The 16,533-nt window shown below is 41.7% G+C and overlaps 1 protein-coding gene across 1 annotated transcript in view; it reads left to right on the top strand.

The window, feature by feature from the left end:
- LOC121299806 (mediator of RNA polymerase II transcription subunit 13-like) overlaps nucleotides 1–16,533 on the top strand; it is a 123,594-nt gene that overhangs the window by 90,548 nt on the left and 16,513 nt on the right. The window contains 11 exon segments of the mRNA XM_041227896.1: nucleotides 300–392; nucleotides 1,310–1,957; nucleotides 2,196–2,391; nucleotides 4,762–4,837; nucleotides 5,952–6,082; nucleotides 6,807–6,906; nucleotides 7,823–8,040; nucleotides 9,009–9,214; nucleotides 13,105–14,057; nucleotides 14,608–14,787; nucleotides 16,281–16,504. Of these exon segments, the coding sequence (XP_041083830.1) occupies nucleotides 300–392; nucleotides 1,310–1,957; nucleotides 2,196–2,391; nucleotides 4,762–4,837; nucleotides 5,952–6,082; nucleotides 6,807–6,906; nucleotides 7,823–8,040; nucleotides 9,009–9,214; nucleotides 13,105–14,057; nucleotides 14,608–14,787; nucleotides 16,281–16,504 (3,025 nt within the window).

Genomic DNA, 16,533 nt, shown 5'->3' with positions numbered 1-16,533 from the left:
GGCATGAAGTGATTATAGCTAACAAAATAAGTCCATGCATTGACCCCACCATGCACATCCGTGCAAAAATAAAGGTTTGTTTACTTCTCAAAAATAACTTCCAGTTGCCACGGTTTCGGAGGGGTGGTGTAAAATGTCACTTTAGCTCCTCTTGTAACATGTTATACCAGTGTGGCCCCCAGACTCAAGCTAGTACCTGCTGTATTATCTCAAGTCTGAGTCGTCGCTGTAGTAATGGATACTTGTGTAGTGGACCCTGGTGACGGGGGCTTCATGAATCATCTTGGTTCTCTTTGTAGGAGGACCTTGTCTGGCAGCACAACCCCCGAGGAGGAAGTGCCAGCGTGGGGCTTCACCGACCTGGTGGAGCGAGTGCCCTGCTGCTGTTCCAGGTACCCCCGCTCATAACTGGCAGAGCTGTGCAGCCACAGGCTGACCAGGGTGTACAATGACTTGGGTGAACACCCCAAGCCTACTGCTGTTAGGCAACAGTGTACAGGGTTGACCAGGTATACAATGACTGGGGTGAACACTCCAAGCTGTGCTGACCAGGGGATACAATGGCTGAAGTCTTTAAAATCTTTAAAGGAGTTGGCATCTTTAACCCTAACCAATGCTATTAGTGTAGCACAGAAACCTGAACCAGAGGACACAGTTGGGGATAAAGTGGAGCTAGACTAAGGACAGAGGGTAGGAGACACTTCTTCACACAACTCTCACACATCAAGAGACTACACAAGATTGCATACATTTCAAACTGTGGGATCTGCCATACTGTTGCTAGTACTAATAATAGGAAAGAAAAAAATCAAAACCTTGATTTAGCATTTCTTTAAAGACTTTGACACTACAGTATGTTGCTCTGGTAAATTTGTCTCTTTCAGAGGATTCAGATTACTTTTACACACCCCCAAGTGCACCTCTAGTGTTCATTTTTATGCTCAGTCTTGCTGAGACACAGTCCCAAAGGTAAACTATAATGGTAACATTATGCAGAATTTGCATTGTATATGTTTAAACAACAAAAATATGTTATAAAGTTGTATATTTGTGTATTTATATTTTTGCCTTCTCTGGCTTGAGAGAGAAAGGAAAGGAAGGCAAGGAGCCAGTAGAGATTTATAAGAAAATAAGAACATTTACGAGAGATGGGCTACCTAGTCATGTTGTTAATGCTGAATCACTGCGATTGGGAAGGGGCGGTGTTGGATCAGGAAGGATGGTGTTGGTGTAGGGGATAGAATTTAAGTAAAACACAACCCTACTCCTACTCCGAAGTAGCTGGCTGACTAAATCTTTACATTTTCAGACACAAGCTACAGAAGCAGCGCCAAATCACTGCAGTAGGCCGCACCCCCTCGAATCCTCAGCCTGGCTGCAACCCCACCCCTCCTGCTGCCCCCTCCCTCCCCCCTCCCACACCCCTCAAGCACAAGGCAGCCGACAAACCCGAGAAGATAGACAAACAACCCAAGAAACAGGCACTGATCCCCTTCCACCATCGCCCCCTCTTCTGTGAAGAGCTCTGCCTGGATCAGGACCCCAGAGCTGGACCCAAGCTGGGATCCATAGACCCCCCCACTGAGGTTCCCCCTGACCGCAAGTACTCCAAGCAGCTCCCCCCTCCCGGTAAAGCCCTTGATTCCCCCCCGCACTCCCCGGCCTCCCCTCTGCCCCCCACCCTCAGCCCGCACCCTCGGGGGCAGGACTCGGATGGGCGGGAGCCTGGTGTGGGTCTGCCCATGTACCAGGAGCTCCTACCAGGCCGCAGGCTGCCCGATCTGAGTGAGACGGCTCTGTATGTGCCCCCGCTGTGCTCCGGCAAGGAGGGGGGAGGCTGGTGGAGAGGCTACAAGACCCCTAACGCAGAGGACTCTGAGTTCAGAACCCCTGAACTGCTTCCCGACTGCGGAGAGTTAAAAATGGAGGCTGTGACTGAGGGGGCTGCCCTGAAAAGGTGAGCATTCAATACCTTCTCTAAATAGGATTGGGATTATATTTAGATTTAAAAAAAAAACAAAAAAACTGATTTACTGTTATTCCTGTCTTTCTTTACAAATATAAGAGGTACATTTTTATATTTATCAAGGGGCCGGAACAGTTGCCCAGGGGGTGCCCAGGAAATTCTTGTAAAATAACACACACATTTAAGGAAGAATGTGATTGTGACAAGACTGTGATCCCCTCTCCCCCAGGCTCTTCGCTCAGCCCCACAAGCGTTTCAAGATGTGTGAGGAGCGTGTCCGTGAGCAGGTGCAGACGGGGACCGAGGGGCTGGGGGACCCCTGTGACCCCTACACCTTTGTGGATGGAGAGATAGAGTACAGCTTCACCGCCAGCAAGAGAGGAAGAGGGCAGAGCCAGGAGAGAGACCCCTGCAGGAAGACAAAGGTATCACAGCACCTCAGATAGAGAGAGCATCAAACTACAGCATGGTAGTTTGAAAAACAAACTGCATACGTTGTAATACCTAGCCTTCTAGCTGCAATGCATTACATTGTACACCCCAAAACTAAAAATAGCATTAAATACTACTGAATTGACACTAAATGCGGGCACAATTTGTAATATATAGTAGATCCTGATATTGATACAGCTATTTGAAATTACTTTGTATTGATTTGTATCAGATAGAAATGATAAAATTTGCAATACTATTTAATTAATTATTCTTATATATATATATATATATATATATATATATATATATATATATATATATATATATATATATATATATATATATATATATACACACACACACATACAGTACTGTGCAAAAGTTTTAGGCAGGTGTGAAAAAATGCTGTAAAGTAAGAATGCTTTCAAAAATAGACATGTTAATAGTTTATATTTATCAATTAACAAAATGCTAAATGAGTGAACAGAAGAAAAATCTACATCAAATCCATATTTGGTGTGACCACCCTTTGCCTTCAAAACAGCATCAATTCTTCTATGTACACTTGCACAATTTCAGGGATTTTGTATATAGTCAGGTGTATGATTAAACAATTATACCAAACATGTGCGAATGATCATCAATTCAATATGTAGGTTGAAACACAATCATTAACTGAAACAGAAACAGCGGTATAGGAGGAATAAAACTGGGTGAGGAACAGCCAAACTCAGCTAACAAGGTGAGGCTGCTGAAGACAGTTTACTGTCAAAAGTCATACACCATGGCAAGACTGAGCACAGCAACAAGACACAAGGTAGTTATACTACATCAGCAAGGTCTCTCCCAGGCAGAAATTTCAAGGCAGACAGGGGTTTCCAGATGTGCTGTCCAAAAGAAACAGGCAACGTTGAGGACCGTAGGCGCAGTGGTCGGCCAAGGAGACTTACTGCAGCAGATGAAAGACACATCATGCTTACTTCCGTTCGCAATCACAAGATGTCCAGCAGTGCCATCAGCTGACAATTGGCAGAAAACAGTGGGACCCTGGTACACCCATCTACTGTCCGGAGAGGTCTGGTCAGAAGTGGCCTTCATGGAAGACTTGCGGCCAAAAAGCCATACCTCCGACGTGGAAACAAGGCCAAGCAACTCAACTATGCACGAAAACACAGGAACTGGGGTGCAGAAAAATGGCAGCAGGTGCTCTGGACTGATGAGTCAAAATTTGAAATATTTGGCTGTAGCAGAAGGCAGTTTGTTCGCCGAAGGGCTGGAGAGTGGTACACGAATGAGTGTCTGCAGGCAACAGTGAAGCATGGTGGAGGTTCTTGCAAGTTTGGGGCTGCATTTCTGCAAATGGAGTTGGGGATTTGGTCAGAATTAATGGTCTCCTCAATGCTGAGAAGTACAGGCAGATACTTATCCATCATGCAATACCATCAGGGAGGCATCTGATTGGTCCCAAATTTATTCTGCAGCATGACAACGACCCCAAACATACAGCGAAAGTCATTAAGAACTATCTTCAGCGTAAAGAAGAACAAGGAGTCCTGGAAGTGATGGTATGGCCACCACAGAGCCCTGATCTCAACATCATCGAGTTTGTCTGGGATTACATGAAGAGAGAGAAACAACTGAGGCTGCCTAAATCCACAGAAGAACTGTGGTTAGTTCTCCAAGATGTTTGGGCCAACCTACCTGCCAAGTTCCTTCAAAAACTGTGTGCAAGTGTACCTAGAAGAATTGATGCTGTTTTGAAGGCAAAGGGTGGCCACACCAAATATTGACTTGATGTAGATTTTTCTTCTGTTCACTCACTTTGCATTTTGTTAATTGATAAATATATACTATTAACATGTCTATTTTTGAAAGCTTTCTTACTTTACAGCATGTTTTCACACCTGCCTAAAACTTTTGCACAGTACTGTGTGTGTGTGTGTGTGTGTGTGTGTGTATGTATGTATGTATATATATATATATATATATATATATATATATATATATATATATATATATATATATATATATATATATATATATATATGTATGTATAACCTATGGTGCTGTGTAAGGTACAAAATGATTTGTAAGCCAACTGGGTAGTTTCTCTGACCTCTTATAGAGTATCAGCTTATATTGGACAGCACCCTATTCAGTAGTATCTGTATTGCACTGTAATCCATAAACCTTGATCAGAACAAAACTCAATATTCTCACAAAGCTTTAAACAGACCATCTTCAGTCTAAGTGTTTCCAGTTTGTTAGACTAAGGTGTTTCTTTGTTTTATCGTGTTCATGACATGTACAGATATCTAGGTATTTCTCCTATAGATATTTCATTCCTGTTATTCTTGCAGGCGGAAGATGGCAACTCTACCCCAGTGCCTGATGGGAAAGACGCTATGTCAATTTTTAGCTCTGCTCCCAAGTCAGGTAAAACATACAGTTACTTGCACTTACATTCATGACTAATTTTATTTAATCAAAATCTATTTAAATTGGTCTAAAATACCCTTATAAAACTTTACCGCCATATTTTTGCACTGTAGTTTTGCATTCTCCCCATGATTTCCCCTAGTTTACAATGTTTGCTATGTTTTGTAATGTGATTCACCATACTTCTCTGGGCTTTACAATGTTTACCTATGCTTTATCAGACTTTCACTGTGCTTTATTATACTTTGCTTTTCTAAGGGTATAGAAGACACAACTACTATGTTTTTAAATACTGTAAAAAAAAAAAAAAAAAAATCACTGACCATTTGGATTAAAGTGTTTGTTTGGTGCTGGTTTCTTCATTGAAACATTGTGAAATGTTTCAACTGTGAGATTCGACCACTTCATGTGATACAACCTGTTAAACAAGAGGAAATCCAGTGATCTGTATGGGGAATGTATCTGTCGTCTTTCAAATGAAACCCTTGTATACATGGGTGTTACACATGATCGACACCCAGCTGGTCTGATTACTCTCTTAGAAGTCAGGATGTGTTTCAGCTGGTCTGAACCAACTAATTCATTGAATCACCTGCAGAATGAATTTCTTCTCCAAACACTGATACTAACAAGTGTTAGAACACCCCATTGCTTCTGTAGTTTTGATTTGTTGTGCACATGAAATCAAACCACTGGAACTGAAAATCTTGGAAAATTGTAAAAATAAGCACATTTTTGATTGTCTAATTTAATTGATAACTTTCATAGGCCACACATGCAATTTATTTAAGATAGTAAGAGAAAAGCAACACGTAGCCACAAATGGTAAAATGTATGACTTGTTTAATTTAATTAAAGCACAAAGTGGTCTAACATTTTCACACAAATGCATATTGTTTCTATATCTCTGATTAGTGACCGAAAATTACAATTCTCACACCCAGAGGTTTTCATGCAGGTAGGTGTATAAAGGATACAAATGACCAATCTTGAGATGTTCTCATACATGTGCACACTGGTGCACTTTCCTTGCTCTGCAGTGTTGCTACCCGCTGTACAGTGCTTGTTGTGGGTGATTTGTATGTTTCTGACAAACCTCTTGGTCCTGCAGAAGAGCCACAGGAGGACAGTGCTGCGGCCAAAGCCATCCTCAACCCCAGCCTGACCAGGGAGACCGACCTTGTGGTCCTCATCTCTGACCTGGAGAACATATTCGACAACTCAGACTCGGACGAGCTGGGGGTGAGTGACAGGCTCTGGGTGTGTCCTACCACACAGATTATTTATGATGTCCAGCGCACCCAGACAAGACTGTACCTCTCCCACTGCACTAGGAAGCATTGACATGCAGTGCCACTGTTTTCAAATCTAAAATTATTTATTTCAACTGGAAATGTTTGTCTATTAAAATGTTTCCGCTACCTCTCTCCCAGAGAAAATTGCAAAACAAAATTGCTTTCGGGCGAACATAGTTTTTTTGTATTAGAGTATTCTTCAAAAATGTTAACAAATATTCTTTAGTTTGGCATTCTCAGACGTATGATTCATACCATGTTACAGTAAAAAAAAAAAAAAAAAAAAAAAGCTAGACTAAACCCTATCAAAATACTCATTTGAGGCAGGAGAGAAACTCTCAGTAGAATGTGTGTTATTTATTTCAAACCTCATGCATCGTTTTCCTTTACATGATCCAGGCATCTATACATTCTGTCATTTGAGCGAACACAAACATGGTCATTTTTATTGAATACATTTCAAGCAGTGTTTGTTCACATATTTGAATGCATGTCCCAGAACTACAAAACATATGCACATACAAATACAAAGAAAACATATGTGTACACTAAAGAAGGCATTAGTTCAAATGTCTACTTTCCATAGTTTCCCCTAAAATTTAAAAAAGTTTGAAATTATAGTTTTAGCCTTTTGAACTCCCGTCTATATTTTGGCCTTTCCTTGTTTTCAGACCTCTTCCCCAACACGCCGGTCCTTGAAGGCCACCGCCTTGGGATTTGAAGATCGCCCCCTAGGGAAAGACGGTAGAACTACTGTGCCATATCATCCAAGTAAGGACTACTAAGCTTTGCACTATCCAGTGTTGGGCAGTAATGGATTGCTGTATTGCATTTTTGTAACTGCAGTGATTCTTTTTTCAGACAGGTAACAAAGTGTGGCAATTGATTACATTTTATGTGAAAATAAATAATATAGTTACTTGTAGAAAGGACTATGGCTAATGCATAACACAGGACATCAGAAAGGGCTTCAACCTTAAATGTCGCATGAATGTGCTTTTCAAAGCACCTTGCTAATGAAGGTGTCAGGGTAGGAATGATTGGGATCAGCAGCTGCATCATCTAATAGTATTTTGAGCTGCAGCCTGACAAAATCGATTGCACTTTGTGTTAAGGAGCTGCATGAAAAGTGTTTGAAGTTAACAAAATAGTTCCATACATCTTACCTGTTATTTAGGTCTCAAATGTGCAGTTTTGAATGAAACACATGGTATAGCAAACGTGCATTTTTATTTTAAAACATCTCAGAAATGTCTGTTTGTAAGCCATGCTTTTAGTTAGCGTTGCACTTGCTTGATCATTTTACCTGGAGAGTAAAGTTGTCCCCACCCCTTCAGTGGGTTCTTTCCTGTCATTAACCAATCAGCTGCTTTCCCTACTGACTGACATGTTTTTAGTCAGTAACATGACTTGAAAGACACTGCTGGGGGTGAAATGATATAGGAAGTGAGATATCCTGAAAATAAGCTATAGAAATCGAGGACGTTCTTTAGCAAAATTACCACCATATATCACATTTTAAATATAAAATACAATGAGTTCTCTTTTGAAACTGCACATTTAGCTAGTGGAAGAACAAAACAGGTTTCTGGAATCAATTTGTTCACTACAGTCCCTTTTAAACAAAATAAATGTTTTGCTGAGTGTGTGTTGGAAAGCTCTGATGGCTGTCCACCCCCCACCCCAGCAGTGGCAGATCTTCAGCGCATGTTCCCCACGCCCCCCTCTCTGGAGCAGCACCCTGCCTTCTCTCCTGTCATGACGTACCGGGATGCTCTGGGCTCAGAGCCTGCCAACCTTGCCAGCATGGAGACCCCCTTGAGCATGCTCGCCAGCGCCCCCCTCTGTGCCTTCAGGATGGAGGTGGAGGAAGGCATGGCCAGCCCCAAGCCAGAGGAGATCAAGGTGAGTGAAACAGGCATCTTTGTTTTAAAAGTTCTGGAAATCTAAAAAGGGTGTTATTTGTACCCTTATTTTGTACTCAGTTTCTTCAACAGTGTCATGTGTATGCCACATTGATTTTTAAGACCTAAGAGTAATGCTTTCTTGTGTTGTAGATCAAGGGGGGGCTTGAACCCAGGTTCACTGGTCTATATGATGGGTATTATCTTTAATGTAGGCCCCTGTGAGAAATCCATATATATATATATATATATATATATATATATATATATATATATATATATATATATATATATATATATATATTTATTTATTTTTTTCCATGTTTGTCATTTAAGAAATGTCACTGATAGGACAAGGTAGAAAGGATGTGAATTTTGTCTAGTGCCATTTTTACTATGGAAGTTGTTTCACTTTTAATGGAACAACCGTAGGGTGTATTGGCAAAACTTGTCTGTTGCCACATTCTTATTTTCCATGCGTATTGAATTCTATGCAGTCCCACTTGTACAATGCTGCTCTTTTTCCCTGGTTTGTGTCATTTTTAATGAGTGTACCATAATTAAACAATATCATCTTGTAATATTTATAACATATCATGCTAAACAATATACTGCAGACTGAAGTTGTTTAAAGGTGTTGCTCACATTAACAATTTGATGTAGTAAAAATGTACTGAAAATGAGCAAAACCTGGCCTACATAAGATACAGTGATTAATTTCTGCAAATACACCCTATGGTAGTTGCATTAAAGTTGAAACAGCTTTCATAGTAAATATTTCATTTTTGGCCATCACTTATAGCCAAAATTTCCTAGACCTTTGTTCTTTCTCATAGATTCCAAGAGTTTTCTCTGAATGATGATTTTGTTATGCAAAAATATATGTATTTATTTATATTGCAGTGGATCTTTTGTCACTGATACTCACACTAGTTTATTTTGAAGATTAAGATCTCTCCTTGCCCGTAGGACTTTTCCTTTGTGTTCCGGCCGCCCCAAGTGCAGCCCCTGATTGGGTCGTCCATGTTTGCCCCCCTGCGGACCCTCCCCAGCCAGTGCCTCCCACCCATCAAGATCCCAGAGTCCTGCTGCTACCGGCCGCCCTGGTCCGTGCCCCCCAAGATCGAACAGCTGCCCCTGATTCCACACGGCCCTTTCAGTCGAGATGGATATGTGTGAGTATGAACTCTGTTCTTCTATCTGCATGCCTGCTGCCAAACTGCATTACTCTGTGTTGTGTAGAGCACAAATCAAAGGAGGTCATGATGGTACTGTACAATGCACTGGTGGGACTGCACTTGGAATACTGTGTTCAATTCTGATCACTGGAGAGAGTCTAACAGAGAACCACCAGACTAATCCCAGGGCTTAAGGGAAAGGACTATGAAAGCTGTTTAGCCTGGAACAGAGAAGAATTAAAAAGGAGTTAACTGTACTTTAAGCGCACTTCTTTACACAGAGAGGGTATGGAATGGGTTACCTAGTCATGTTAAATAATTGTGATTCTTTAAAGTACTTGGTGCTAACAAACTGCAGTAAATCTAACCTTATATATCATTTGGTAGGTCTCAGATCTTCCTATATGAAAACCGAACATATTATGGTATACATTTTTTTTTGTTTATAGTAATTTATTTGAAGCTTTTAGAGAAGAATATTATCCGGTCAACTTCCTTAAAGTCACTTGAAGAAATGCACAATGACAACAAGTCAGTCATAGGGAAAGCAGTGATTGGTACTCAAATGCAAGCCAATGCATCTAGCTTCTGTCTGAGTTCATTTTAAAGTAAATAAATGACATTTTAGAATGTCTTTTGATTTTTTCATGTAAGGAAATATGAAATCACAAAGTGATTAGATATGTTTATTATCCAACTTTACATATTTTTTATATCAATCAGCTGCTAGGAACCAGGTCAGCATAATGGAGCCAGTGTTCTCACTTAAGAAACTCGACTAATTGGCAGTCTTGTTAAACTAGGAGCAAAATCTACAGTCTTGCTAAACTTGTTGATCAACGTCTAACAACTTCTATTTTTTGAAGCAGTAGAAACATAGACGTGACCAAAACAACAAAAAAAAATAACATAAGAAATGAGATCTCAACCCATTTCTTCAATCGGGTTAACTATGTCAACTCCTTTTAAGATTTTAAAGACTTAGACACACAAATTAAAATAGACATCAGTGTTAACTATATACTTACATTATTAGTGTTCTAGAACTCCCTGCAGTATTTACAGGAAACTCTTTGCATTGTGTTCGTTGTCTCCCGTGCTGTCTCTATGCAGCGTTATAGTTTTAAACATATTGACGACTCTTGACATTTTTCATTATTGTTTGCCACAGAAAAAAATAAATCCAGTTTACACTCCCTCTATAACACTGCAGGGTTTCTGGAACACTCTCATTTCAATAATAAGTACTGACTGGACTGGCCAACCCTCAGAATATTACTGATTTGTACAATCTTTTTGATGCAGTTTGATGTAGTTGCCAGCAGAGGGCATGCTAAGCTCTGTTTTCGATGGCAGGTACAGGGCGGATTATTGCAACGAGCCTACATAAACTACAGTTGCCTGATAAAACCGTGTATCTGTTTTGATGGGAAGGAATTTGTTTTTTTAGAAGACTCTTTAATCCATGTCAACAGCAAGCTGGGAATGTGACTGTGCTTTCCTCACCGCCGCGGCGCTAATCCCCACACTGCTTCACAGGATAATCTCATAAGGGATTTGTACACAAAGGCGTTCATCATGAAAGGACAGTCGGGTTCAAATTGCAAGGGCCTGCTTAGGAGGCCGGTGTGTTTGTATGATTATTGCAGGTTATATAGTTCTGATACAAATAGCAGAATTAAACCAATTATTTTTTTCCTATAAAAACTAATGTATTAAAACATGACAGTAAAAGCTAGCTGGAGGTGATCCCTTTTCATTGTAGTGGAAATACTGCAGTGTTTAATTCAGGATATACAGATTTCCCGTGTTGTCTCATTAAGCATTGGAGTGGCCAACAGCTCTTCAAATTATGACATAGCAACCGTTGTTTTTGAGGTGCCTTTTTTATGGTACATTTATTTTTCATAGTTCAGTAGCCAGATTGTAGCAGTGTAGCTTCGACAAGCTTTGAATTCAGAGCCCCCCACATCAAGGTTAAATCTGTAAAATTAAAATAAACCACTTCATTAAATCTATCATCATAAGTAAATGGTAAATTACAAGTTGAATAAAAAGAAAGTGTGATGGCTGTTTGAGGGGAACTCAAAAATAATAGAGAGTAAATACTGTCTGCTCAACTCTGTAGCGTAGTTATTATAAACCATCATGTAGCATTATTTGAACAAGGGAGTTCCATTATTACAGAGGAACACGCCACTGCAATGCCAGTATCACTATTATACAACAGCATTTGTATAATAGCTGTTTGTCTGAAATAGGCATTGCAGTGTGCTGAAAAACCATTTTGAGAGCAGGACTCAGGGGTTTGTGTGAAGTGCTTCATCATTGAGTAATAACAGAAGGGCTGGCTGCCATAGAAAATAATGGGATAGCGGTGCCCAGTTTAATTAACGTTAACTCCCTTATGAATGCATTTCTTTCAGATATAGACAGGCATATTATTCTTGTTGAAAATGTACATGCATTGTAGTCAGAAGGTGGACTACTTATTTTGCAGGTTGAATTTGTATGGAATGCAGTATCTCTGATGTCTCACTTGGACATCACTGTACTCTATACCCTGGTAACTGCTCATATTCCAAGGGTTTTGTTGGTGTCCCTCTCCTATAAATGCTGTCATGGTTTATCCTCAGATTATTGTAATAGTTTTGTCTCTCACATTTCGTTATCCTATGCACTGTTTTTGTCTTGACCCCTCGAAGTGGAATCAACTTGTATCAGTTAGATACATGATTGACCCCTAACCACTAGAATGTTAGAATGCGTGTGCGCTACATTTCATTGTGAAAACTTCTACGATGAGGGTTTGTGTAAGTGCTCTTGTATAGTTGGCTTACAAAAGTTTAGCCCATAAAGAAAATAGAAAATCATTTTTCTGTTTATACTGTAAACATAAGAACATAAGAAGATAAGAAAGTCTACAAACGAGAGGAGGCCGTTCGGCCCATCTTGCTTATTTGGTTGTTAGTAGCTTATTGATCCCAGAATCTCATCAAGCAGCTTTTTGTATCCGAGCATCTTGCTGGCCTTTATTATAGCTTCCCTACATTGTCTAGATGAAGACATTTCTGAGTCAACAAAAACTCCTAGGTCTTTTTCATAGATTCCTTCTCCAATTTCAGTATCTCTCTTATCAGCATCAGCATCTTCATATACTGTAGATTCAAAGGGGAGCCAGCTCAAAAAGTCTGACCATCAACGGGTTTGACTAATTGTGATATTTGTGTATTTTGATGCCTGACAAACAGCACTGCATAGTTATCTTTTTAAGTTACACACATCATACAATGTAACCCATCTCAATATCCCACGTAGCGTGATTAGGGCTGAATTTGTTTCACAGTAACAATGGCTTAATTCACACATTTCACAGTAGGTATTTCAGGATATTTTATAATTTAAACACAGTAGTTATTAAAGGAGAAAAAATTTGCATTGTCACTGTAAAGATTGATCATTTTCTCTAGTTATTATACAACTAAGCAGCCAATGTCTTTTTCAAAGACATTTTATTAGTACAGCTCTATGCAGCATGCTCAATTAAGTAAACTAAACCGGCTGGCAGATTCCTAAATGCAGTACAAAAGATAGTGTGTCTATAAGGCAAATGTTTGCTGAATTCATTTTTACACTATTTCAGAAATGAGAGTTTTTATGAGGAACTACATATGGGAACATTTCATGTAAATCGCAAAATCTGATAACCGTGAAATCGAAATACATTTCCTATTGTATCCTACAAATGATTATATAATACAAGTACAAAAAAAAAATAAACAACAACAAAAAAAAAAAACAATAATATAAAATCTAATTACTACGGAGAAGGGTCAGCCTTCTGCTGAATTGATTGAGGTGTGATCCCTCTGTTTCTCTCCCTGCAGCAATGTGCCTAGCGTGGGAAGCCTGATGGAGCAGGACTACATTCAGATGAACACGCCCCAGACCAGCACACCAGCAGCAGTTAACAGTGCAGCCTCTGCCAGCAACACTGCCATCCAGCCCTCCCCCTCCCCAGCCACTCCTCGCTTCTCTGTGCCCACCCCTCGCACCCCCCGCACGCCCCGCACGCCCAGGGGAGGTGGGGCTGCCAGCGGGCAGGGGTCAGTTAAGTACGATGGAACGGATTTCTGCTCCCCAGCCTCCACTCCCTCCACTAGCCGACCGCTTAGCTCTGTGGAGCCCTCGGCTCTGGCCCCTCTGCCTGAGGCACACAGCCTGTACGTGGTGCTCATCCTGTCTGACTCTGTGCTCAACATCTTCAAGGACCGCAACTTCGACAGCTGCTGCATCTGCGCCTGTAACATGAACGTGAAGGGGGCCGACGTGGGGCTGTACATCCCTGACTCCACACGGGAAGACCAGTACCGCTGCATGTGCGGCTTCAGCGCCATCGTCAACCGTCGCCTTGCTCATGCCGCGGGCCTCTTCCTGGAAGACGAGCTGGATATCTTCGGCCGGGGCTCGGAGATGGGCCAAGCGGCTGAGAGGAGACTGTCACTGTGCCGCAGGACCTCCCCGCTTGGAGACCCTGCCAGCAAGCGTCCTCAAGACCCCTCCGCGGCTCTGTTGGTGCTGCTGCAGGAGCAGTGCTCCCAGCCCCTCTCCTCCCTCAGCTCCCTGGACCTCCTCGCCACCTGCTCCTGCCCCGGACGCCAGGGGGCTCTCTCGCAGAGCTGGGCTGCTGAGAAGCTGTGGGCGGACGGGAGTGACTCTTGTGTGGAGTGTTTTAATGCGCTGGAGCAGGGGCAGCAGTATGTGGATAACCCGGCTGGGGGCAAAGTGGACCAGGCCCTTGTGAGGAGCAGTGCTCTGCATGACTGGCCTCATAATAGCGGTAAGAACTGTGAATGCACAGAGACAGCACGTGGGCTTTAGCTGATCTAAACCCTTAACTTTGTAAATATTTATTTGAAAAGTGTTTATAAAACAGGGACAGTAACTAAGCAGTTTGGTTGTTTTTTGCAGTACCAGACAGGTATATAAATAAATAAACTGTTTAACATTTGTTGTATTATGTAGAAAATGTTTTTTTCAGAAGCAATATGCTTCAGGTCTAAAGTATCACAGTTCTGTTAACTAACATATTCTTGAGATTACCCTTATCAAAGTTTCCCAGTGTAAAAGCATAGGAAGGTGTAATTAAGCATAGTTAAAACATAGGTAAAAATAATAGACATGGCAAACCATGGTAAATGCTTGGGAAACACATGAGAAAACTGCACAATTACTGTGCAAATTTGGTAAACCATTGCAATACATGTCATCTAATAACTGAGTGTATGAATTGATGATCTGCATGTCTCAGTGTACCTAGCCTGTGAGAGGATTCCCGAGCTGGCACAGTAATGACCTGTTTGTCTGTTTTGTCTGTCTGTCCCCTGCAGTGCTGGATGTCAGCGCGCTGTCCTCACAGGACGTGGTGCGCATGCTGTTGTCCCTGCAGCCCTTCCTGCAGGACGCCATCCAGAAGAAAAGGACCGGCCGAACCTGGGAGAACATCCAGCACGTGCAGGGCCCGCTCACCTGGCAGCAATTCCACAAGATGGCCGGCCGTGGCTCCTACGGTGAGGGGAAGCTGTGCAATGGCTACTGGCCAGAGCTCGTAAAGTCTCTCTCTGGCCTGACTGACAGCCTACAGCTGCTGTTTAAATCCCACCACATCTCTTCACTAGGAGGAGTACTGCATGTGCTTTTAGGAATACTGTGTTTATATAGGAACCATGTACAACACACACTACACTAGAGAGAAAAAGACAATTACAATGGTGATCAGGGATTCAGAACCCAAGACAGTTGTTTTTTTTTTTTTTTTTTTTTAGAAGCTCGGCATGGTGATTTTTTTATAACACAATGTGTTATTTCTTTAGGGAATAATTTCTTTATTTATTTTGTGTGTGTGTGTATATAGTTAAAGCTGTTTGATTAATTTCATATTTACAATAACATGATTTATGGAAACCAACCACCCGTACTAGTTAAACAGTGGCTGTCAAAATATGGACATCAATAGCAGTTGACACAGTTTAATAATATCAAGGTCTTTACTAATACTAGACATGATGCCTCTATCTTTTGTTCCCTTTATTTTATTTGGTGGTACTTAAGAAAGTAGTTTAAAATGTTTTTTTTAAGCACGATCGCTCAGCTAACTCTCCAGTTGAATGTAATGTATACCTCTCTCATCCACACTTCTGCAGTGAATGACCCAATAAGGAAGACTTGAAGTCTTTTAAATCTTAAAAGGAGTTGACAAAGTTAACCGTACCCAATTCTTTAAACTCTGCACAATAAGCAGGACCAGAAGACACAGTTTGAAATTAAGTGGAGATAGACTTAGGACAGAGTGCTAGAGACAGTTCTTCACACAGAGGTCCAACTTAAAAGATCCCAGTGGTTTAGTAGCTGGCTGTTTTGAGATCAGTCAGCTACTAGGAAGTGGGTGATCATAGATGACCTGAATGGCCTCTTCTGTTCTAAAGCCCCTTTCACACTGGCGTGATCTACCCGGGTCAGAACCTACCCGGGCAGGACCTGGTGTAATGCGGGTCGGGTGCGGGATTTCACACTGCTTTTGATAAAGCAGGGTTGACCTGGGTGACAGATGCATGTAAACAATGCACGTATCAATTCCCCAGAAGCAGCTTGTTACTGATGTTTTCAACCAAGCATCTCTGGATTGAACCGTCGGCCCAAATGTTGATTAGAGCAAATGTTTCTTCAGCCCTGCTGCAATCTGGCTCATGATGTGTCTCAAGCAACAAAAATATGGCTAAACAGAATAAACAGAAACGTTCCCTGCAGAACTGAAACTTTCACAGGAGTCGTGGCTGTTTTTTATTGCGTTGGCTCACGAACAGCCGTCAAGCATTTTGTCTCGCTCAATCGAGGTCAAAGCGTGTCAACCCACCTCCTGAGGTGCATCACAAGACCTTGATCTGGTCTGCCTCCTCTTATCAACAGTTCTAAATGTTTAAACTGTACCTTGTGCTTGTACAGATGGCAATGATGTCTCAGTGGACATTACTATGCTCTCATGCTGTAAGTGTGCCCCCTGCAGGTTCGGAGGAGTCCCCAGAGCCGCTCCCCATCCCCACTCTGCTGGTGGGCTATGACCGGGACTTCCTGGCTCTGTCCCCCTTGGCCCTGCCCTTCTGGGAGAAGCTGCTGCTGGAGCCATATGGGGGCCAGAGAGACACCGCCTTCCTAGTGGTGTGTCCCGACAGTGAGGCCCTGATCAGCGGGGCCAAGAGCTTCTTCAGGGACCTGAGCTCTGTCTACGAGGTGAGTGCAGCTTTAACACACTGGATTAA

The sequence above is a fragment of the Polyodon spathula genome, chromosome 25 (assembly GCF_017654505.1).
Source record: "Polyodon spathula isolate WHYD16114869_AA chromosome 25, ASM1765450v1, whole genome shotgun sequence".
Classification (NCBI taxonomy): Eukaryota; Metazoa; Chordata; class Actinopteri; order Acipenseriformes; family Polyodontidae; genus Polyodon; species Polyodon spathula.
Note: the sequence above shows the minus strand (reverse complement) of the source record. Positions and strands in the feature narration are given on the sequence as shown.